Here is a 23,276-nt window from a genome sequence, read left to right as displayed (position 1 = left end):
TGGGCCTCTGTCTGTCTTGACAGAGAAGAAAGCACCATGCTGTGTGCTCTCTGCCCTTCAGTGAGTTTGGATCGAATGGTCCTTGGGAAACGGAGCATCTGGGCCCCTAGAAGTCGTGTGCCTCTGATGTCATGGAAAGGGGACATGACACCCAGCTCTGGGAAGCCCAGTGCACACGTTGTCCCGGGCTGTGGCTTGTCCTCCCACCGACACCTGCAGACGCAGAACAGATGCCCCCACTCTGAGTGCAGGATGAGGCGCCAGAGATATGAACTGTCTCACCAGCCACCTGGCTGCCCGGCAGTGTTTAGAGACCTGCCTGATCTTTGCAGCAAGACTGTCTGACCCATGGAGCCCTCGCCCAGCTCTCAGCAGGACCAATGCCAGGGGTGTGCAGATGACACGGAGCTGACACAGCGCCTGTTGCCTGAGCCGTCACCGAGCCCATCCCTCCTGGTCAGGGCCCATCGGACCCAGCAGCAACCCTCATTCTGAAGGCAAATATGTTACTAGTTTTGCTGACTTTTTCATGATTTTAAGCAAGGTTTTAATATGGTCAAGAAGGGGCGAAAAGCCCAATAAACAAGGACTCAAACCCTGCATTTTATGACGTGTTTGACAAATGGGGGTCTTCAAGTCCATGTCTGCAGCCTGAGAGTTGGCTATTAGCTGTGTCTGCCCCCGGAAGCCCCTGTGGTCCCATTTTGAAGGAGGACAAGGCGGCGTGAGCATTTCAACAGCTCCTGTGCATTTTTCCTCAAGGGAGCCGTGGTCTGGGGACCTCAGTGGACAGGTTTGGAAATTGCCAATGAAAACCTCAGAGCAAAGGCTGTGCACTGCAGCCTGGGCGAGCTCGCAGGTGTGCGTCCTGGGTCCTGCCTGTCGTCCGCTGCTGCGGGGCCTCGCATTTGTCACCACCTCCTCTGGGTCTTCCTTTTTTTTAAAAGGAATTGGACCAGTGATGGTTGGCATTCCTTAGCTTTCTGAATTTTTCCAAAGATTTCTGAAAAGTAGGTGCATATTTAAACCCACCTTCTTTGAAACATGTATTGAAATGTCACAAAGCCCGTTGTAATGAGTACAGCTATTTTCATGTACCTTTGCCACAGATGCTACACAGCTGTCCCCCGCCAGAGCCCTGTCCCCTGTTCACTGGCAGATGTACCATAGTCGTTGGATTATGGAATGAAAGGGTTAAAGCATTTTTAGGCCTTTCACGTGTTTTGTCAAATATCCCGTTCACACCAGAAAGCTGACTCCCCTGCAGTGTGCTGGTGTCTGTTTCTCCTAAATAACTTCTTAAATTAGCTTCCTATGGAATAAATGGAAAAACAGGTTTAAAACTAATTTATTATGCCAGTAAACTGAGAGTTGAAACGTGAGAAAAATCTATTTACCAATAAATCCATCCAGTCAGAACCCAACTTGGCTGTTCTGCCACCATTTACTTGGTTCAGTTGGCGCAGGAGAGTCTGAGAGGTTATTCATCTGAGACGAGATCACACAGATGTAGGAGTGAGTCGTATGGATTTGAATTTAGAGATAACGGTGCATCAGCATTAGAGAAACTGAAGGCTGTGTGGATAAAATGCGCATTGTTCAAGGAAGGAATCGATACTCAGAGCACCTGCAGTGTCGACGGCGGCACCAGGAGTTGGTGTATTCAGCGGTAATTCGGGTTTCCTCGCAGTTAGGCAGGTCAGAAGGAGTGGATGTAACGCTCACACCTCGGGCACCGGCTGAACTTGTCGGGTCGGCCGCCATGTCGCTGGCCGCGACCCACTAACTCTGAGACACACCTGGGGCTTCGGCAGGTTTCCCCGGGGGAGCGAAGCCCGTGAGGACAGGAGTGCAGAACCCACCACGCCGACCTGCACCTGCGAGAAACTGCCGCCAATGACAGGAAATGGACGGTGGTGTTTGTTATGCTCAGCTGTGGGCTGAGGCCGCAACGCCATCAGGATGGTCAGAAAAACCGAACTTGGAGACTTACAGCCCCAGTGACTTTGGCTAGCGGTCATCTTTTAGGATGAGTTTTGTTGCCCTTTATGTACAATAAACACATTCCTTTGCTCTCTATTTACAGTAGTTTGAGTTGTCGGCAGTAGCTTCTGTCATTATATAAAGTGAGCTTTTAAAACATCCGATTCTTGATTCCAACGTGAGCATCTGAGAATCCATTCAGGACCACGAGACGTGCTGTGCAGTGTTGAGCGAGTTCGGACCCCGCTTCCCGGAAAACAACAGGGGCCTGGAGCCCTTGCCCCATCCTCGCGGGTCTAACACTGCCCTTCCCTCTGCATTTGTAATAAACGTGGGTTTTTTACAAAGAGCCTGTTCATCATCAGTCCAGGAGGCCTTGTGTGTTTTGTTTTTAAGTTCATGCCCTTAACTCTCTACATTTGCGCTTAAAAACAGGACACACCAGATCTCATTAGCAGTGACCGAGTGGCTCTTTACAGAGGCAGCTTCTCTTGCACGCAGGCCCAGGCCTCCAGGTGTGCCGGGCTCACGCACAGGTGAGCCGTAGGGGAGAACGGCCCGCGCTGCCCGTCCCAGCCTCTCCCTGCTGCGTGAGGGTCCCCCCTCCTGAGGAGGCGAGCCGTGACGTCCTGGGACTGGGAGCTGTGAAGGACGCTCTCGGAGCTGCGTCGCTGGCCGCGCAGCACTCGGCGGGCCTGTGCATCTCACCTGCGTTCGCACGTCAGCTCCCGCGGCCCCTGTGAAGGTGAACCCGAGCAGGTGTGTTGGGGAAACGGCGCTGATGTTCCCATTTGGTCAGAGCCAGGGCAGTTTACTGACACAGCTGCAGTTACCTTCGATGTCTTTATCTGAAGAGCCCATCACTTTCTTTGAGATATAAATATACTTTACGGCATAGTATTGCTCATTACAATATATTTTTTACGGGGAATGCAACAAATAAGTGCATACATTCCACGATATTCCGCCGCTGGGCTGTCTCCACCGTTGACTCAGCTCTGCTCCAGGCACCGAGTGCACCTTCCCTACGTTTTCCCCCCGACCACCCCCTCTGCTGGGAGTACCGTCCCCACATGAGAAATGAGGAAAACAGCATACTGTGTGCTGTCGCTTTCTCATCATGCGCAGTCTGATGGCAGAGAGAAGAGCAGAAGCGAGGCAGAGGGCACGGGGTGTCTTTGATGTTCGGGGCTGGAGGGCTCAGGCGACGTTTCCCTGACGCTGAGCGGATTCCGGGCGACCGTGTGACGTGCCCGTGTGGATGGAAGTGTGCGGGCGCCAGGCTCTGTCACGGGGACGGCTGGTCACATTTGCTGCCTGGGGACTGGCAGTGCCTACTTTGGTGTCGGAGGCCCCGGGCTCCTTAGGGACGGGTAATCGAGCAGTAGGACAGAGGCCTGAGGCTGCTTCTCGTGCTGCGGGGACTAAGGGCGAGGCGGTTTCGTGTCCATGGGTAGCGTGGTCCATGGGAGGAGCCCGCCCAGGCTGCGGGCCAGTCTGCGCCCCTGCCAGCTGCCTGCCCGGGTGGGGACACTGTCCCTCAGCGCTGTTGGCTTCTGGAAGCTGAAATGACAGCACCTCATTCGTGAGGGCTGTGAGGGCAAGTGACCCGAACGTGACTCAGGTCAGAGCCTGGCACAGAGCGAGCCCTCTGTTCCCTTAGGTCTCGTCACTGCCGCCTCGTCAGTGAGCAGTTCATGTGACACGAACACCTTCCTTCTGATCAGACCAGATCAGCCCCAGGCCGCAGATGTGTTAAAAGAGGTCCCGACCAGGAGACGGTCCCCCGAAGAGGGGCTAGTGTGGTAAGCATGTGCCTAACACGCCACATGCAGCTGTCACTTTGCACACCTGATCTGGGTCACCTCAGACCCCCACCGTGCGGCACTTCAGTTACCTGTTGCAAGGGAGGAGAGGGCACAGCACAGTGGGGGTGGGTGTTTCAGGTGGGCGGCCCCTGGCAGTGGGGGCGATGCGCGTTAGGTCATGATGCACGTTCTCACGCTGTATTCATGCGGCAGACACTCTGCACCTACTGTGTGCAGGGCTTACTATGTGCAGAGGCCTACTGACCTTGTACAGGGGTCTACTATGTGCAGGACCTACTGTGTGCAGGGGCCTACTGTGTGCAGAGGCCTACTGTGTGCACGGGCTATTGTGGATGCTGCAGGAATGAAGTGGACAAACCCTGGAGCTTACCGTCCAGTAGCACATTGCAGGCAGGAAACAGACAGATGTAAGAGTTAAACCAGAAGCATCCTGAGTGTCCAGGACCCTTGAGCCCCTGTTGCATCTGTCTTCCTCCCACTGCCTGGCTGCGGCGTGGCCCTCAGGGTCCTCTGCCCGGCACGTCTCTGAGTCCTGCTCCGTGAAGGGTGCAGGGCAGGAGGACACTGGTCTCATGAGGGACGCCGGAGGTGACAGGAAGAGGCTGACACACCACAGAGGCTGTCTGGAATGCAACATGCAGAAGAAAACGTGATGTTTTTTCAAATTCTGAGACAGACACACATTTCCCTCTCATTTTGTGTACTGAACGCTCACACCTCTCTGTCGTGGGCTAAAATAAACACACACTGGTTCCTCAGCCCCCACAGCATGGAGGCTGCAGGTCAAGCGTGGAAGAGACCCTCGTGTGTGCAGCCCCTCCTGCCCTCCCACGTCGCTGCTCCGCGGAGAGACAGGTGTCGGCAGCGAGGGACCTCAGTGCAGTGGCAGAGCGTGCGCCTCGCTGGTGGCCGTGAACTGTAATTCATGCCTAAGCGTCTCTGGCTAAGTTTGGAGGGTCGGATATACTTGGTCTTTCATAACCACACACCCGGTTTAAAGGTGATTTATAAATGCTGAGTTCTCTTTCTTGACACTGAAGCTCTGATGGCAGGTGAGTATTCGCGCTTCTTAGAGTCTGATTCTGGGGTCTTGGCACAATGGAAGTCGGGGTCGGGAGGTTGGTCATTGCGTTAGGATGCTGACAGGTGTTAGGTTTGGGGTCTTAAAAACATCTGAGACGAGCTACGTGATGGGACTCTGCCTGAAGCAGCCGGCTTGGTAAGGGTAAGGATGGAAGAGGGTCAGCCTGGCGAGTTTGGGACAGATCCCACTGGTTATGTGTTTAATTCTCCATCTGTGTCGCTGGATTCCGTTTGCGAGTGTTTTGTGCAGGACCTTTGCAATATTCCAAACAGATATCGGTCTGCAGTTTTCTATTCTCGTGATGTCTTGTGGTTTTGGTATCAGAATAGCATTTGCTTTATAGAATCAGTGGGAAGGCCCTTTTCTGTTTTTGGCCGAGTTTGTGGATAATTAAATGTTTTGGTGGGATTTAGCGGTGAAGACTCTGGGCCGTGGCTTTTCTTTGTGGTTGGTTTTTTGGTTAATCAAACTCTTTGCTTGTAATATTGTCCATTCAGAGTTATTGTCCATTCAGAGTCAGCTTCGGTAGTTTGTGTCTTCCTAGGACTTTTTCCATTTCATATAAGTTATCTCATTTATTGGCATACCATTGTTCACAGAATTCCTTTATAATCCTTTTATTTCTGTGATATTGATAGTACTAGCTCCTCTTTCATTTCTTAGTTTTGTGAGTCTTACTTCTTTTGTTCTTGGCAAATCCAGCTAAAGCTTGTCAGTTTTGCTGATGATTTTAAAGAACCAGATTTTGTTTGCATTGATTTTCTGTGTTGTTTTTCTCTTCTCGGTTTCATTAAGTCCAGCTCTAATCTTTCTTATTTCCTCCCTTTTGTTTGCTTTGTGTTTAGCATGCTCTTCATTTCCCAGTGTCTTAAGATGGAAGATGGGGTGGTTAATTGGTAGAGGTCCTTTTCCCTTCATTAATCAGGCATTTCAGCTGCAAATGTCCAAGACTGCTCTGTCTGTATTCCATACGTCTTGGAATGTCATAACTTCATTTTCATTCACCTCAAGTTATGTGCTCATTTCTCCTTGGATCTGTTGGTTATTTGGGACTGTATTGTTTAATTTCCACATATTTATGAGTTTCTCAATTTCTTTCTGTTGTTGGTTTCAAATGTGAGTCCGCTGTGGTTGGAGAACATACTTTGCATTATTTCTATCCTTTTAAGTGCTTTGAGTTTCTGTGGCCGGGCTCAGGGTCTGTCCTGGAGAGCGTTGCGCGAGCATCCTGGTTACCGCCCGGGCAATGCCGCCTGCCGCCAGCTGCTCCACAGGTCTGCTCGGGCTTCCGTTTCTTGTCATCCTCTGCCCAGTGTTTCTAGCCGTCATTACAAGTGGGTATGGAAGCCTCCGACTTTTGGGCCCAGCAATACATCATATACATATTATTTTATGTAATTGCCTTTTACATGATTTACGATAAGAGAGGAGAAATGTGTATGCTGTGTTTGTAGTTATATTATTACCTTCACTGATGGTCTTTGCTTTTTTCGTGTGGATTCCAATGACAGTCAGGGGTCACCTGCTTTCAACCTAAAGAACTTCCATCGGTCTTTCCTATGAGGAGGTTTTAGCAGCAACACATTCTCTACATTTTGCTTCCCTGGGCATGTGTTCATTTTCCCTTAATTTCTCACGGATAGCTTTGGTGGCTGTAGCAGTATTGGGGCTGTACTTTTACTTGGCTGACAGATTTGTCCTTTGAGCACTTTGATATGTTGTCCTAGCATCTTCTGGCCTCCAGTCTCCACTGAGAAGCAGCGGTTCATTTTTGTTGCCTTCTAGGTGATGAGTTGCTTCTTGCTGCTTTAAGATTTTTCTCTCATCTTTGATTTTCAGCATTATTAACATAAGTCTATTTGTGGGTGTCTTTGTGTTAATAATCCTATTTGGAGTTGTTTGAGCTTCTTAGACACAGTGGTTAGTGTTTTTCAATAAATTGGGGAATTTTTCAGTCATTATTACTAGAATATGTTTTCTGCTACTTTCCCCTGCTACTCCCTTTATGAAGATATGTTGGGGTTGCGTTTAATGGTGTAACATTTTCAGAGGCTCTGACGATTTTTTTCATTCATTTTTCTGTCTGTTCTTTAGATTACATGAACTCTATCAATTTAGTTTCAAGTTCCCTAATTATTCTTCCCTTTAAAATCTATCAAGCATGTCTAGTAAAATTTTCATTTCAGTTATTTTACTTTTTAACTCCAGTATATTCAATTTGGTCCATTTTTTGTAGTTTCTATTTTCTTATTGATATCCTCTATTTGATATGTCTTTGTCGTCATATGTTTATTTCTTCAAACATGGTTTTCCTTTAGTCTCTTGAACATGTTCGCAATGGCTGTTTTGATACCTGCTCTTTAATGTGGCATCCAGTCACGCACAGACGGTTCCTGCTTTTTCCAGAGTGTAAGTTGTAGGTCACACGCTCCTGCTGTTAGCAGCTCTGGGCCCTGGGCCCAACCCTCACCTCTTCTGGGGCTTGTGGTGGTTACTTGTTTGTTTGTTTACTGGTTGGTTGGATTATTTTTGTGACGTCTGTCCACCACTGTCCCCGCAGTAGCGTTACGCCTCTAAGGTGGGGCTCAGCGGTGCAGTTTGGGTGAGCACAGCACCTGGGGTGACAGTGCTGTTTGACAGGGTCTCTGTCGCCTCGCCGACCACACCCAGCTATTAAACTTCACTGATTTCTTGCTGGTTTGTCTGTTTGCAACGAAGCTTTGAGCCAGCTCTGGGTTCTCAGGAGGACCAGACCCGGGTCAGGGTTTGAGATTTGTTCTGAGCCCAAGACAGCTCCTTCTACAACTCTCACCCCAGGTTTTCTCCTGCTGACCAGCGGCTGCCAGCTTAGCCTGATTCATCCGGCCTGTGATGGCCTTTCAACTGCCTTTCTCCACAGTAAGCACCGGCTTTCACGGAGCCCTGGCCGGGCTTCGCCGGCCCTGTGGCGAGGGAGGGCAGCTCCTCTGCAAACCTTTCATCAGGAGCTCTAGGCCTCATGGCCCCCGGGTAACATCTCTGAGCCAGGGTGGTGGGGACAAGGACACACTTGTCTGTAAGTGAGCCTTCTGTTCCGAGTGACGCCAGTTACTAGTCAGGGATGCTTATGAAAAAGAAAGGGTTGTTTCACCCAGGGTCCCCGGTCTGGGCTTGGCCCGTGAACGCACAGGCTGTCTGACAGCGAACCTGGCCCCTCCCCTTCTCTCCTGGTCGTTCTCTGCTTAGTGAAACTGGGATTAAACTCATACCTGAAAGATGATTAAAACATAATGTAGTGTGGGCCTTGTTTTCTGTTTTTGTTTTTAAATGTTTTATTGTTTTTTAACCTTTCAATTATTTGCTTAGGGATATGACAACATAGTCTGCCTGGGTTAGTATGCACTGCATTCCTAAGAAAATATGAACAGAGCTGTAAAGGACCTTCCTTTTCTGTAACAACTGTGGCAGTGAGCGTGGTGGCCGCCGCAGAATGCCACAGACTGGGGCTTAAACAACAGACATGTATTCCCTCTCAGGCTGGAGGTCCGAGGTCGGGGTTCCAGCAAGCTCGGTGTCTGTGAGGACCCCTTTCCTGGCTGGCCAGTGCTGCCGCCTTCTCCCTGTGTCCTCACCTGGCAGAGCTCGGGGCCTGTTCTTATGAGGACACGCGTCCTGTCAGATCAGGGACCACGGTATGACCTGCTCTACCTCACTTCTTTGCTCAGAGGCCCCATCTCCAAATGCATCCACACTGGGGATTAGGGCGGCAACGTCTGTATTTGGGAAAGTGTATAACTCAGTCGGTAACGAGAGTTTTGTATAAATTATATGTGGAAAACAGGCTCTGCAGGGTAGGGTGGAACTACTGACCTGGAGACAGTCATCTTGCTGTTAGGAACCATCTGTCACGGTAGGCGTGGTGGCACGTGGCTTTTCCTGGAGAAAAGGAGGAGAACCAACAACGTCTTCAAAAGCTGTGTTGTGAATCAGAAATATGTGTGTGGCTATAAAACGTGGCCAGTGTTGCGTGATGACACCTCATCATCGTGACAAGAGGCTTCAACAGCACGAGTGGCCTTCGCGAGAAGTGCCGCTGAGGACGCCGTGGCCAGAAAGCCAGAGTTCCCACGGGAGCGGGAGTTGCTCCCCGTGTGAATCGCCTTTCATGTTTTTATTGAATTAGGAATAGCTGTTAGTGGGGGATCTCAAAGTGCTGAATGAACCCCAGTAAACCTCCTCAACCCATGGGGACATCCGGATGAGCACAGTTGTCTGCCTGCCATGTTTCCTGCTGGACGCAGGTCCACCCGAGCGGAGCTGGAGGGCGGGCGTGCTGCTGTGCCCTCCGAGCTCGTGTAAGGACCGGCCGAGCGCCGCCTGTCCCAGCACCGTCTTCTCCTCCCTGCAGGTCCGACGCGTTCGAGGTGCTGGCCCTGGATGGCGTCAGCACGGGTCTGCTGCAGTTCCCCAGCGCCCAGGAGCACACTGACTGGCTGCGAGCTGTGTCCGCGAACATCCGTGACCTGATGCTGCAAACTGTGAGCACCACGCCCCACGTTCCTTACGCTTCCTTCTCACTCACGGAGATAATTAGGGGTTTGGTCACTCATGATTAACCTGAAAACAACCATTTAGAGCATTAAACAGAAAAACAGGTACTTCCCCCCAACATTTCAGATCTGTCACTAAGAAAGTGAAGCCATGTGAGTGTTTCCTAAATAAGAGTGAGGCTGAGTCAGACATCGGGGCACTTGACCACTTGTTCTGTCCCTCTCTCCCCCTCTCTCTCTCTTGCTTTCCACGTTCATACACAGAAATATTTGTGTGACTAGAATTACATATATACAGAGGGTGCCAAAAAATGTATACACATTTAAGAAAGGAAAAAGCTATATTAAAATTGTGATACTCAATATATACCGATAACCAAAGATAAACACAAGTCCCGTCTGACTTCTGCAATTACAAGAGGTGCCCAAAGTGGTTCCCATCAGCGTCCAGACACTTCTGATGATGGCGAACTACTGCTTGAGCAACGCTGACCAAAGTGCCCACTTGTACACATTTTTTTGTCACCCCCAGTATATTTTATTCAAATGCATGGGTGTAACGTGGCATTTTTATTTGGGGAAACCTAGTTGTGTTAAAGGTGTAATTCCTCGAAACATGATGAAAACTTTTAAGTGCCATTTCCAACCCAAAACATGATTTCTCCAATTTTCACTGTAGGTATCAAAAAAGAAAAAGTGCTTTGTCTCCTGGAGTGATCTGTTTGATTTTTAAAGTCAAAGTAAAATACCAAATAAAGAGTAAAGCGAGATCGGATGGGCGTAAGGGATCAGTAGAGTACTAAGTGCTTTGAAGCCACCCCTGTAGGATGGCCACTGCTGGGAGGCTCCTGGAAGGTGGCCTTTGCCCAGCCCTCTTGTTCTCAGTCCCTCCCAGCTGACGGGCCCCATTGACCGTGGGGACATCCCAACCGAGGCTTCTGTCCCAGGACGGGATGGTGACAGGGGCGCCCAGGACAGCATTTGGGCTCATGCTCTCACAGCGAGGCCCAGGCCACCTGCATGCCGCCTGCACGTCCCCCTCCACACCCCCACCCCCTTCCTCTGCACACACTGCCTCGCTCCTGGACGCTGCCAAGCGAGGCCCACAGAGCACGTTCAAAGGTTGGGGGAAGGTGTTCAGTTTCTCTTCTCCAGATCTCAGGGCGTCCTCCAGTTATGTAAGGAGGCCCAGAGCCTCTCTAGGCCTTAGTTTTCAAACTTGACATTTTGAGTTCCAAAGGTACCTGAGTGTACAAGGAAGAGAAAGAAAAAACACAGGGGGTGGTCGGTCGATATTTGCTGAGCGGCATGTGACGAGAGCCCTTCAGGTTTAGGTGATTTCCACACATTCTAGCTATTCGGCCGCACGAAGCGAAGGAGACGCCAGCACTTCAGAGCCAGAAACGTGGGCTCAGGGCCGTTCCCAGTGTGGGCCGTGGGCGTGTTGTTGTTCTGGACCTTCCTGTCCTCACTGGTAAAAGGCTGGAAAATAAGGCCACCTTGCAGGGGTGCTGGGAGCGCTGAATGAAGGATCAGATGAGGAATGTGAAAGCTGTGACCACGTAAGACTACGCACAGCAGGAGTCATCTCCCCATTTTTTCAGATGCTGAAATTTAAGCATCAGCTGTCCCGTAGTAGCTTCACTTACATAAAACGCTGATATGTGCAAAACAGTAATTTAAGTACGCTAATATTAGTTTCTTGGGGGTTTTTTTTCTGTTATGGGAATTGCTGCTAGACCTTTGTATTTACTCTCCTAAGAAATGAATCATAAGAGAAACTCATTCCCAAGGACACGCCCTGCAGCTAATTAACTTGCGTTGCCAGTGAGACAGGCTGCAAATCCGTGGCGTTGATGTGCTTGTCATAGTGACTCGTTTCCTCCCTCTCTCTGCAGGTGGAAATGACAAATAAGTGCTGTTCTCCATGTGACCAGGTAGGGATGGTGTTTTTTGTGCTGGTCGTATAACAAGCCTCTGAAAGTAGTCTTTTCCTGTTGGTGACATTTGATTTGGGAAATTTGATAGGAAAACATTAGCGCACACCAGACGGAGGCCAGGGTCCCTGCCGTCAGGGCTCACATCACCAAATGACTCATGCGCCGTGGAAATCGTGTAGGAGGAATCGTCCGATCCCCTGTGTGGGCCGTGTGATCAGGTCTGTCGGCAGCTGTGTTTCACGAGGAAGCGTGATGAAATAATCGTGTGCACAGATACGGTTGTTTAAGCTGACGGGCTGTGTGATGGAGACACCTGTGTAATTTGGAATCTCAGGCACCGTGTGATTTGCTTACATAGCGTCCTCACTTGGAGGGCTTCTGTCTTGCGTGACCTTTGACCCCGCAGTGTCACTGGGGGAGGCGGGCACGCTCCCCAGACAGGCAGTTTCTCACCTTGAGGCCCAGTCACTGGTGTGGCTCCCACGTCAGGACACTTAGCTCACCACCCTCGGAGCACAGGCCTGACCTCCGAGTCAAGAGCTGCTCCTGTGCTGGGCCTGTGGGGACATAGGAAGGACCTCTCGCGGCCACGCTGAGGGGCAGGCAGGCGGACCCTGGGCCACTGTGCTGTCTGCATCCTTTCTGCTAACGCCACAGTGTAGGCTGTACCAAAAGTGCACAGTTTTTGTTTATAGCTCATAAGTTTTCTGATTGTATCTTTCATGCGTTTGAGGAAGTGTGCACTGGAGTCTCAAGTGAAGAAAGATGAGAAGAATGCATTCAGCGTGCTTTAAATACTGCTTGTCAACACTTTAAATGGCGCTTTGTGATAAAATGTGGATTAAAGATGGCAGACATTCAGGAGAATAAACCCCTGCCAATCAAAAGTTTACTGAAAAAAGATCAGAAATTTGGGCCGCCTTTTGAATTAAGCCGCCCTGGTTGACACTTTTAAATTAGAAAAGAAATTCTAAGAAAAGTTACTCTAAAAATAACTTTTCTTTCTTGTAATATTTTTCTAAATTTATAATCAACTGTTTTTGTTTCACATAGCTAAATGAGGTGTCTAGCTATTTAGTGAGTAGTATTTCCATACGTGTCTTCAAATTAATACAGGATTCATTTCATATTATTATACAAGAAATATTATATTTCAGCTATGCTTTGTGTTTCTGACGCAGAAGTTGTCACTTTTCCACTGAGGACGTACCTGTCCATACTTCACACGTAAAGTGTGTCTTCTCTGCATTCATTTACCAAGGCTGCTGGGAGAATAGACCAAATTGTTCCTGTTGCCTCCAAGAATAACTTACCATTTGAAATTGGGTTTCTAGTAAAACTAGAAATTGGGTTTCTATTGGCAAAATCAAAATTAGCAAAGTGCCCGTGAGGTCCTTTTTATAGTGACTGAGAGACGCTCTGAGTCCACGGGAGGCAGTGTGCTCGTCGCATTGTTCACGGCGGGGCAGTCGTTGTCTCCTGTGACTGTCCTGACACATCAGCCAAGGTCAGCAGCTCACACACAGTTAAGTGCAGAGCGAACGTGAGCAGCCCTTATGCTGAGAACATGCCGCGTGACATGCAGTTTCTGTGGGACTTGAACTTGATGTGTTTGGAAGAACACTGAGGGTTCTCGTAGGTACACTTGAGCTGCTTGGCACCGTGGGAAGAGCACTCGTCTGGAAATCAAAACATGTTTTGTTTTGCTTTGAATTTAAGTCCTCTTTCTCATTGTCTCGCAAGAGAGAATCATGAATTAAGGTTCAGAGAAACTTAAAACTGTCTGAGGAGCAAACTCCCGCTAGAGACAGAGAACATGCAATGAATTGTGGTTCAAACACCTTGGAGGCAATGGAATAATCTTTCTTTTGTTTTATTTTAGTGAAATTTTATCACATATTGAACCTCATTTGTGTGATATCACTCTTGGCAGCCTTATTTGACAAAAACCTGGATTCTAATCCCAGCTAATCCCTTTTCTGGTGGCGTAATTTAAATAAATTAACATCTGAGTCGCAGTTTTTCATCTATAAAATAAGAAAGTCATAATGAGTAATCTAAAGTCTTTTTTCAACCTTAAAAAGTTCTATATAACTTTGAATTTCCTTGGGTGCTTGAATTAGTTTATTTGGAAGTAAATATTAGTGCCTCTGTAGAATTATTAAAGAATTACCCCTACCATATCTTTCTGTGCTTTTGGTAGAGGATTATTTCGCATTTTCTCCCCAAACTAAACATTTTGTATGTATTATAGGAGTTTATATTTATGATGTTAGACCCTTTAAAAACAGGAGTTTAAAAATTCTGGACAATTATTGATTTTGGTATGTAGCAAATAATATTTGAATAAGTATTTAAAAACATAGAGATAATTGACAATCACGGAAATTGGCCAACAAAAACAAAACAGGATTAAAAGGATAATACAAAACGCGTAGAATATACATTTTTAGAATCTTACATCTAGTACATAAAATGAACATATAATTTGTTATCCAAACTGGGCACTTCTTTCTGGGACAAAAACCAACCTAAAAGTGACACTAAGACAGCAGGCACAGATTTGAATTGTCCCAACAAAGCAGAGCATATGTCCATCATAAAGTAGCAGGCAGCTCTGTGTATTTCCAAAACAAATTTCTTCTCAAAATCCTGGGTTAAATGGAGCTGTGGATGCCTTAACTACCAAATACAAAAAAAAAAAAAAACCCACCCTGAAGAGCTGGTAATTCTAGCTTCTTCTGTGTAAAGGAAAAGACCAGCTGTTCAGTTACCATCTGATGGATGCTGAGCTAATTATCTTGGCTCATTCAAGTGAGGAAAAAAGTAAAAGGAGTTTCCTATAGAAATGCCATCAGAAAAGATAAATGAAAATATGCTTCTTTATTATAATGGTTATGTCCTCTTAATTTAATTATGGTGATAATCAGGTAGGTCTTCATAAAATTATAATATACATTTCTTGGGACATGTAAGAAACCATTAGAAAATTCATAATGTAAAAGATAAAATTACCTTCCCTTCAAATTATTTATGAACTGCATATACCTAAAAAAACTTCATAAATCAGCCACTGTTTCCAATAATAGCTAAGCTGTTAACTTATTTCTTTGCTAATTAATGTGGGTGGAATTCAGCTACATAGGAAATTTCATTACGTTCACATCCAAGTTACAGACATTTCAGATTATTAACAGCCTGTAAGCAGCCCTCTTGGCCAGGAAAGGAGCCCCGCCCCCTTCACTCCTCCATATAACACTCCTGCTGAGTGATGTGCTCAGCGCCCTTCAGCAGGTACAGGAGGGCACCAACTGCCCAGCCTGGCCGGGCAGGACACAGGTTAGAGGACAGGGCCGGGGAGAAGCCGGCACTCAGCCCACTGCCCCCAGAGAGCTGGCGCAGGGGCCGTGCTGCGTCGCAGCCGGGTGGCAGATTTGTGTCTGGACGACAGCCGCCCTGAGGGTGCCTGCTGCCCCGTCAGCCCGGGACGTGCACGTCCAGCTCTGTCCATGGTGATAAACCCACCTGTCTGTCACATCTCAATCTGCCTGGCGTCTGTCTGTCTGGCATCTGGCATCGCATTTGTGTCTGTGTGACTTACTGCCCTGTCTTAAGTTCCTCCAGGTCAAGTTCCCCTCCGTCATTCCTGCAAAATCTAAATTGCAGCACGTGGTTAAGTATTTCATGAAGAGAAAGGGGAAGACGGGAGGCTTGGCAGCATTCAAATACGTGATTAAAAAATTACAGGAAAAGGAAAGACAGCAGGTCTGTCCTCCCTACGGGCAAAAGCGTTCCTTTCAAGCTCTTCTTCCCTTTTATGAATCTAAACTAGAAACAAATCCAAAGGCTTCGACGATTAGGAGTTCTCACCAGAGGAAATGCTTGTTTGACGGATTTTCGGGAAGCCCACCCCACACTGCGATAGACGCGAAGAGGGGCGTTTTGTGTCCATTCCTGCTGGTTTTCTGCTGGGCTGTGGTTACTTGCTGTCCCACACCAGCTCTTATTGAGACAGTAGTATGAAAAGGAGCTTGGTAAGATTCCTGGTAATTAGTATCAGAGTAGATTTTTGAGCTTGTTGCTGATTTAAAATTTTGCAGTCCTTTAGAATTTGAACAATTTCCTGTGTTTTCTAGAAGTTCTGTTTGGACACTTTGATGATACCAGTAAAAGAGAGGTCTTCCGTTCAGCCATCCTGGTGAACACCAAACACACACCTTCCCTTGCCGCTATTATAGAACCGCTCCAAAGAGATGGCGATGAGTAGATAGTGACACACACTTTCTTGCGCGGGACGGTCACCAGGACGGGCAGTTCTGCAGATGTAGGTAGATATGGGAGAAGGCGCGCGCTTTGCTGGTGGCCTGTGAGTGGACCAACAGGAGGCTCTCCCACATCCTTCCTGACGGTGGTGCGAGGGTCCGATGTGTATGTGGCAGGTCATGTGCTGCACAATGTGTCACACGCACTGCCTCATTTGCTCCTCAAAACAGACTGTGTCACTCCCCAAGGGGTTAAACAAGCTTGGACTTGATGTGCAGAGTTCCCAGCCGGAAGCCGGATGCTGCCACTGTCACTGAGTGTCACTGAGTGTCACTGAGTGTCACAGACCCCGTGCTGAGAAGGCACCCTGTCAGAAGACGAGGTGATGAGGGGGCAGTCGTGCCACAACCACAAGGCAGCTCATTCACTCAGATAACTGTATGAAGAAGAAAAACTGCCCACGCTGCTGACCATGCGGCTTCAGACCTTCGGTCATGCTTCGTTTTGTAAAACCTTACCTAATACCCAATGCCTCGTAATTATTTTTACCAATATGATCATGTAAAGACTTAAAATAGCTGTCCCGACTCTCCTCAGGCGATATGCCCGGCCTCCACGGCCTGGAGGCTTGTTTCTGAAAGACTCCTGGCAGGATCCAGGCCTTACTGTGTAGGACCCACTAAGCAGTGCGTTGTCTCTAGTGACTGCGCTTACAGTTCATCGTATCCTAAGGAAACTAGACGAGTCATGACACTCACGCAGCGGTGAGTCTGGAATCAAGTAATCACCCACTGAATTCCTGTAAATTTTAGAAACATCCAGGTTCTGCTAAAATAGCTAGAAAAAATGAAATGTTTCTTATCCAACATATACAAACAACTCATAAAACTCAATGGTAAGGAAACAACCCATTAAAATGAAACATTTTTAACAATGGAAACTGAGCACATATTATGATTAAAAGAAGTAATAATGTTAGTGTTATAACCCCCGCAAAACACATTTATCTATGTGACCCAACCAGACAAAAAGGGAAAGACGAAGTCTACAATTACGTTTGCGAACTCGTCCTACAAAACGTGCTTCACACCTCATTGATGAATATCACTACGGTCACCTTCCAAGCACTCCCCTTGGGAAGCTGTGCACCGACTCCAGCACTTAGCCCACCTTTCAAAGCAATTTTGGAACCCTCTTTCTGGAATGGCCATTGGAGCTGTCATCGTATTACCCTTGATACCCTGAATGTCATCGAAACGCCTTCCTTTCAATATTTCCTATATCTTTGGGTAAAGAAAAAAGTCACTGGGGGCCAGATCAGGTGGGTAGGGAGGGTGTTCCAATACAGTTATTAATTTACTGGTAAAAACTCCCTCACAGACAGTGCCGTGTGAGCTGGTGCATTGTCCTGATGCAAGAGCCATGAATTGTTGGTGAAAAGTTCACATTGTCTAACTTTTTCACGCAGCCTTTTCAGCACTTTCAAATAGTAAACTTGGTGAACTGTTCGTCCAGTTGTTACAAATTCATAAGGAATAATCCCCTCTGATGTCAAAAAAGGTGAGCAACATCGTTACAACAAATTCGCAAACTTAATTGTCAGACCTCCTATAGCAATTCGATGTTTTTAAATAATCTGTCTACTTAGTTTCAAATCCACAAGACACTAGGAATGAATGATACTTGAGTGTTTTTCCCACATCGCTAAGGTCACGTGAACAGCGTACTGCCTGCCACCCACCAGCACTCTGCAGGGAGCTTCTGTGTTTCAGCATCCAATTCCAGCGCACACCAGCTGAGGTCATTCTAGTCCCATTCTCTGGTGGTCAGCAGAGTTCTGTGTGTGCAAGGACACAAGTGAACTAAAACTGTCATCTGCTAGTAGCAAAACTATACAGCATTCACACCTTATCACACTGATGTGAGGGCTTAGAAGTTCACAGCCGTGAAAATGTTACTGCGTTAGGTTGTTTGGACTCAACACCAGACCTGTACTAATGCTGACTGTTCAGCCATGGCGAGCGTTGTCCCGAGCATGACATGCCTCAGTTTCTCTCCCTCGGTGGGAACACTGTGGAATTTCATTGACAATAGCATCCTGACATAGGAGGTCTTTCACCAGGCACAGGAGGGAAACCTGTCAGTGATTTATCAAGCAAAGAACAGAATTGGGAATGGCCTACCTGGAGCCCAGGAGTTGTCACTGCACTCGCCCGGACAGCTGCCATCACGGGCACTCTCATGGGTGCTGGGGTCTCAGACCTATGGGATGCCCGCCTGAAACAGCTCCAGGACAGTGCCTGACCGGAAGTGGTTGGCATGACCGTGGTAGCGTCCTAACAATTTTGTGCAAGTTGCTTTAAATATTTACTACCTAAGAACATGTTAGGGTTTTTTTTTTCTTGTTAACATGGTAAATTGAGGAAATGAAAAAAATAAAATTAAATGACTCTTACCACTTACTGCAAAATGTGTGCCACATTAAAGTTTTAGGCAAGACGTACAGGGCTTTAGCTCAATATGAGCAGGAACTCATGCACTGAATTCGCAAGTTGTTTGTTTCCATTGACTTTGAATCGTATTCTGATTTGTCATTGTTTGCATTTTGTGTCACAGATCAAAAATAGTCAGTGGCAGCTGTAGGAAACTAATATGGTCATACTGGGTTTGCTGCTGTCAGGAAGTTAACTGAAGAAACAATCATTTGTCCCACTTTTGTCAACCTTGCGCTTACTATAGAAATAAAAAATGCAGTTAGTTGGTTTTGCACTCATAGAGGAGTCTGTATCACTAACGCTAATGGACTGTAGCTAAACACTGCATCGTATGAGATATTATACCTGGAAGGTACAACTCACGTGCTGCTGAGCCGTCCGGCACTGGCCACACCTGACGTGGCCAGCAGCTCCCGTGAGCAGCCTGGCCCGATACCAAACTCTGGGCATTTCGGCGGGACGTCACAGACTCGTGTCCATCCGCGTCTGGAGCCGGACCTGGACCCTCAGCCCTCCCGCCTCAGGCTGCGGCTTTGGTGCGCCGAGGTCGTGGGAGGACCGCGTTTGGTGGCTGTCTGCCCTGTGACGGTGCGCCCTTGTCAAGCCTTTTAACTTTCAAGCTTTCCCTCTGCAGGTCGTGCACATGGGTTGGGTCAGTGAGAGGCTCGAAGATGCCGACCGCTCTCAAACCTTCAGACCCACGTTCCTGGCCCTGAAAGGCCCCTCCCTGTATGCGTTCAGCACCCCTCCGGTAAGGACGCCTGACATTCCTGGGGAGGGTGCTGGGAGGCTGTTCCCGCAGGAGAAGCAGCCAGCTGACCTGGGTTTGGAAGAGAGCATGGTTGTCCCCTGTCCCCACACCGGTGGAAGGGAGGGCTCTGCTCAGGATTCACTGGCTTTTCTGCCTCTGAATCCATAAACGAATCCATTTCTGTCTTTCATTAAGATACGATAGCTTTGTCTGCTTAAAAACCTGCTCTTTTGGAGTTGGGAACGCAGGAGGCCCTATGTCTTGGAGCGTCAGTTAGGTGATGGGAGAATCCCAAAAAACGAAACAGACAGAACCCTTCCTTTAAGACGTTTCTCATTTACAGCCTAGTGCTGAAGCGTAAAAGCTACTCTTTCCCTCATACCTTCCAAGTTTTATTCAAATAAACAGCCCATGTTCAGTTCAGCCTGGTCCATCCTGTAAATTTAACGCTGAGTGCTACTGTTTGCATTTTATTTCCCAGTTCGCATCACACAGCTCTCCTCCAACTGACTAAATGGCTCTTAATTGTATTTAGCAATATGATCATTTAGTAACGAAAAGTAACTAGTGGGTGCCCTCCAGGTTCACTTTCTGGAGTCTGAACATCAGAACTACAACCAAACAACGAAATCTGTACCTTCAGGGTCTAAGAATTTAGATGCAAGTTATGTACAGTGTTGATGGAACTTTCTGCCATTAAAAACAAGTGAAAGGATTTTCTTCTTCTTAAGGCCAGATGACATTCCACCCTGTGCATATGCACATTTTCTTTATCCATTTATCCGTCAGGGGACGTTTTGGTTGCGTCCATGTCCTGACAATGGTGAATAAAACTGTAATGAACATGGGAGTGCAGGTAACATGAGTCCAGGTTTCATTTCCTTTGGATAAACACCCAGAAGTGGAATTGCTGAACCATATGATGGTTCTAGCTTTATTTTTTTTAATCTTTATTAAATGTATTGGGGTGACATTGGTTACAAAATCATATAGATTTCAAGTGTACAATTCTGTAATACATCATCTGTATATCACATTGTGCGTTCACCACCCTGAGTCAGCTCTCCTTCCATCACCATGTATTTGACCCCTTTACCCTCATCTACCACCCCCTCCCCTGTTACCCTCTGGTAACCACTAAACTGTTGTCTGTCTGTGAGTTTTTGTTTGTTTGTCCTGTTCCTTTGTTGCTTTCAGTTGTACATCCCACATATGAGTGAAGTTATATGGTTTTTGACTTTTTCTGTCTAACTTATTGCTCTTAGCATGATAGTCTCAGGGCCGGCCAAGTGGCTCAGTTGGTTAAGAGCTCGCTCAAGAGTGCAAGCTCTGAGCAACAGCGGTTCGATTTCTGGCCCAAGGTGAGCTGTGGCTGAGCTGCCAACAGGTGGCAGGATGGCTCAGCTAAAAAAAAAGAAAATATTGCTGTAGCGTGATAGTCTCAAGATCCATCCATGTTGTTGCAAATGGCAGTATTTCCTCTTTTCTTATGGCTGAATAGTATTCCACTGGGCTGCAAAATGATACTCTAAGCAAATCTTTTTCATTTTTTGAGGAACTTCATGCTGTTTTCCAGAGCGGCTTCTTACTTTCCATTCCCACCAGCAGCCCACGAGGCCCCTCCCCCATGGCCTCACCGGCACGCGTCCCCTCACTCTGGTTGCTGATGGAGACGTGATGGCATAGGTTGCAGTAGAGGTTTCATGGCTGTTCTCTATCTTCAAACTCATTACGTTGTATGCATTAAACATGCACCATTTTTTTATGTCAATGATACCTCAACAAAGTTGTTTAAAATGTAACAAAAGGACAAATCAAGCTCCACATTCAAACATAAAGACAACACATATTTGTTTTCATTGATAAGGATAGTTTTGTTTGTTTGTTTGAATTAGCTTTTTATTTTGGAATAATTTTAGATTTACAGGAAAGTTCCACGTATGGCAGGAGCGTTCCTGTGTCCCTGGCCCCCAGGTTCCCAAATGTCAGCCCTTCCGTGGCTGGTATGTTTGTTAAAATGAAAGAGCTGACACCGGCACAGCACTGTTAAGCTCACCCAGCCTGGAGGATCTACCCAGTTCCCTCACTGAGAGTTTGTCTTTCCCCACGTCACACTGACACACCACTGCTGTGGTTTCCTCACGTGAGGAGTTCCCTAAATATTTGCATAAATGATCATTGAATGCTCCTCAGGACAAATGTAATAATGTTTGCTAACATTGGTTGCTAAATGTAAGATTATATGGTTCCATCTCACAGAGTAACAGTAGGAAAGAACTAGAAATTTAAAGATATGAAAACAGGGCCGGCCGAGTGGCACGTTGGTTAGGAGTTAGATTGGGACGCCAGCTCTGAGCAGCAGGGCCCCGGTTTGGATCCCACATGAGGGCCAGTGACACTGCTCCCTCTGCAGCTAAGATGCTGAACAACAGCTCAACCTGGAGCTGGGCTGCAGTGAGTCACTGGTGATGGTGTAGGCTGCAGTGGGGCTGCAGTGGGGCTGCAGTGGGTTGCCATGAGTGGCCATCCAATGGCCGGTGAGTGGCTACCTCAACTGGGAAGAGCACAACGATAATACCAACATGGGCCAGTGAAGCGACGGCCTTCACAACTAGACTGAGGAACAAAAGGACAGCAACTTGTCTGTTCCCCTCCCCCAATTCCCCAATAAAATCTTAAAAAACTAAATAAAGATATGAAAATAACCACAAATAACCCTGATGGCCTCAATTTGGGGTCCGGGAAGGATGATCGGTGACCCGAGAGAAGTGGCCTCGGTCATCAGTACTCATCAGGCTCCAGCAGGGGTGCATGGCCCGTCCTCTGCCCCCGCGTCCCACGTCCAGCTTGGCGCCGAGGCTGGAGTGTCCCCACCTCCTCACGGCTGCGGCCAGATCACTGCCCTGAGGGCTCAGCTCTCTTGTTCCTCGTTCAGGGTCTCTGTGGTTTCTTCCACGTACAAAATTCTAAATTATGAGAAACGCTTTCAGTATTTTATCAAAGTCCATACCTGTGTGAGCAAACTACAACTTAATCCTTTGGGAGTTTTGACTTCATGAACAAAAATTCTAATTTGGGGGCAGGTGCAGGGGCAGTGGAGATCTCCACAGTCATGCAGTGGGCAATGTAATTTTATTAGTGCCAGGTTTTGCGTTTGTGTTTATTTTACAATCCCTCAGCCGACTTACTCGGCATCGCCGCTCACCCCAAACACCACATCGTACAGATAAATCGCCACCTCGGCTGTTCAGATCTGGCCACAGTCAGAACGCCCCTTGCACTCCTGTCAATATTGTGCTGAGAAATTCGAAATCTGTTCAGATCTCTGCTCTGGGGGAAAAGACTGACCGGCGAATTGAAATCCATAGGATGCTGTGTCCCCTCTCTGCCCCCCCTCAGTGGTGGCGGGTCCCCTGGACACAGGAGGCTGTACCCCCCACCTGCCCCTGGGCCCCGGTCAGCTCCGACATCTTCTAAATGGCAGCACGTTAGGATTGTGTGGGGTACACCGCCTCTTAGCAACCAGCGTTGGTCACTGTTCCCCAGGCCTTGGTTGCCCCTCCGTCCCCTTCCTCTCAGGGGGCAGTGACTGTCGCTCCTAAAACCGGAGCCACGTTCTCAATTCTTGTGTCAGGATGTTTAAATGGGTTTCTAAAAGGCCTGAAGATTCTGTGGCAAATGTTTAGGGAAAACTACAAGATAAAGTCCCTTTTTGAAGGACGGTTTCTGAGCTCCGTCAAGATGAGGGGAAGGGTGGAGTTGAGGGACAAGAAGAAAAAGGGAGGGAAGGCAGAGGGCACTGGGGTCACCTGTGAAGAGGAAGCTGCCTGGACTCCGGGTTCCCCGGGCTTCCCACACACGGGCCGGACTGGGGGCCGGGCTGGGGACATGTGGGTCCCCTCCTCCCTCAGGCAGATTTGCAGGTTGGGATCTGAGAAAGAACCTTGCAGTTACTCATGTCTTCAAACATCTTTAAAAGGTGTTAACAGTAATAAAATCAATTCTACAGAATCTTATAGCATTAACATATAAATTCTGTATGGCCATTGCCTACAAATATGCGAGAAATATTAAAAGCAATTTTAAGAATGTCAGTTAGGTAAGTATGTGCTATAATGTTTTAAAATTTTACCTGGAAATAAGTAATTTAACTGAAGATTTGTAGACTGAAGAAATATTAGACAATTGTGTATAACATAGAATTACCCTGTATCACCTCAGGCTCCATATTAAGTGTTCCACAGTAACATTGAAAGAAGCCAAGAATTACATCTTATAGTTTACAGTTTCTGCTAGGTTGGTTTTTTTTTTAAGATTTTTTATTGGGGAATTGGGGGGATGGGAACAGTGCTGGGGAATTGGGGAAGGGGAACAGACAAGTTGCTGTCGTTTTGTTCTTCAG

At 47.6% G+C, this 23,276-nt stretch overlaps 1 protein-coding gene across 1 annotated transcript in view; it reads left to right on the top strand.

The window, feature by feature from the left end:
- SNTG2 (syntrophin gamma 2) overlaps positions 1 to 23,276 on the top strand; it is a 171,833-nt gene that overhangs the window by 109,068 nt on the left and 39,489 nt on the right. The window contains exons 11-13 of the mRNA XM_019646282.1: positions 9,284 to 9,413; positions 11,324 to 11,362; positions 18,758 to 18,874. Coding sequence (XP_019501827.1) covers positions 9,284 to 9,413; positions 11,324 to 11,362; positions 18,758 to 18,874 — 286 coding nt within the window. The remainder of the gene's footprint in view (positions 1 to 9,283; positions 9,414 to 11,323; positions 11,363 to 18,757; positions 18,875 to 23,276) is intronic.

Source organism: Hipposideros armiger, unplaced genomic scaffold (genome assembly GCF_001890085.2).
Source record: "Hipposideros armiger isolate ML-2016 unplaced genomic scaffold, ASM189008v1 scaffold_100, whole genome shotgun sequence".
Classification (NCBI taxonomy): domain Eukaryota; kingdom Metazoa; phylum Chordata; class Mammalia; order Chiroptera; family Hipposideridae; genus Hipposideros; species Hipposideros armiger.
This window is presented reverse-complemented; position numbering and strand designations above follow the sequence as displayed.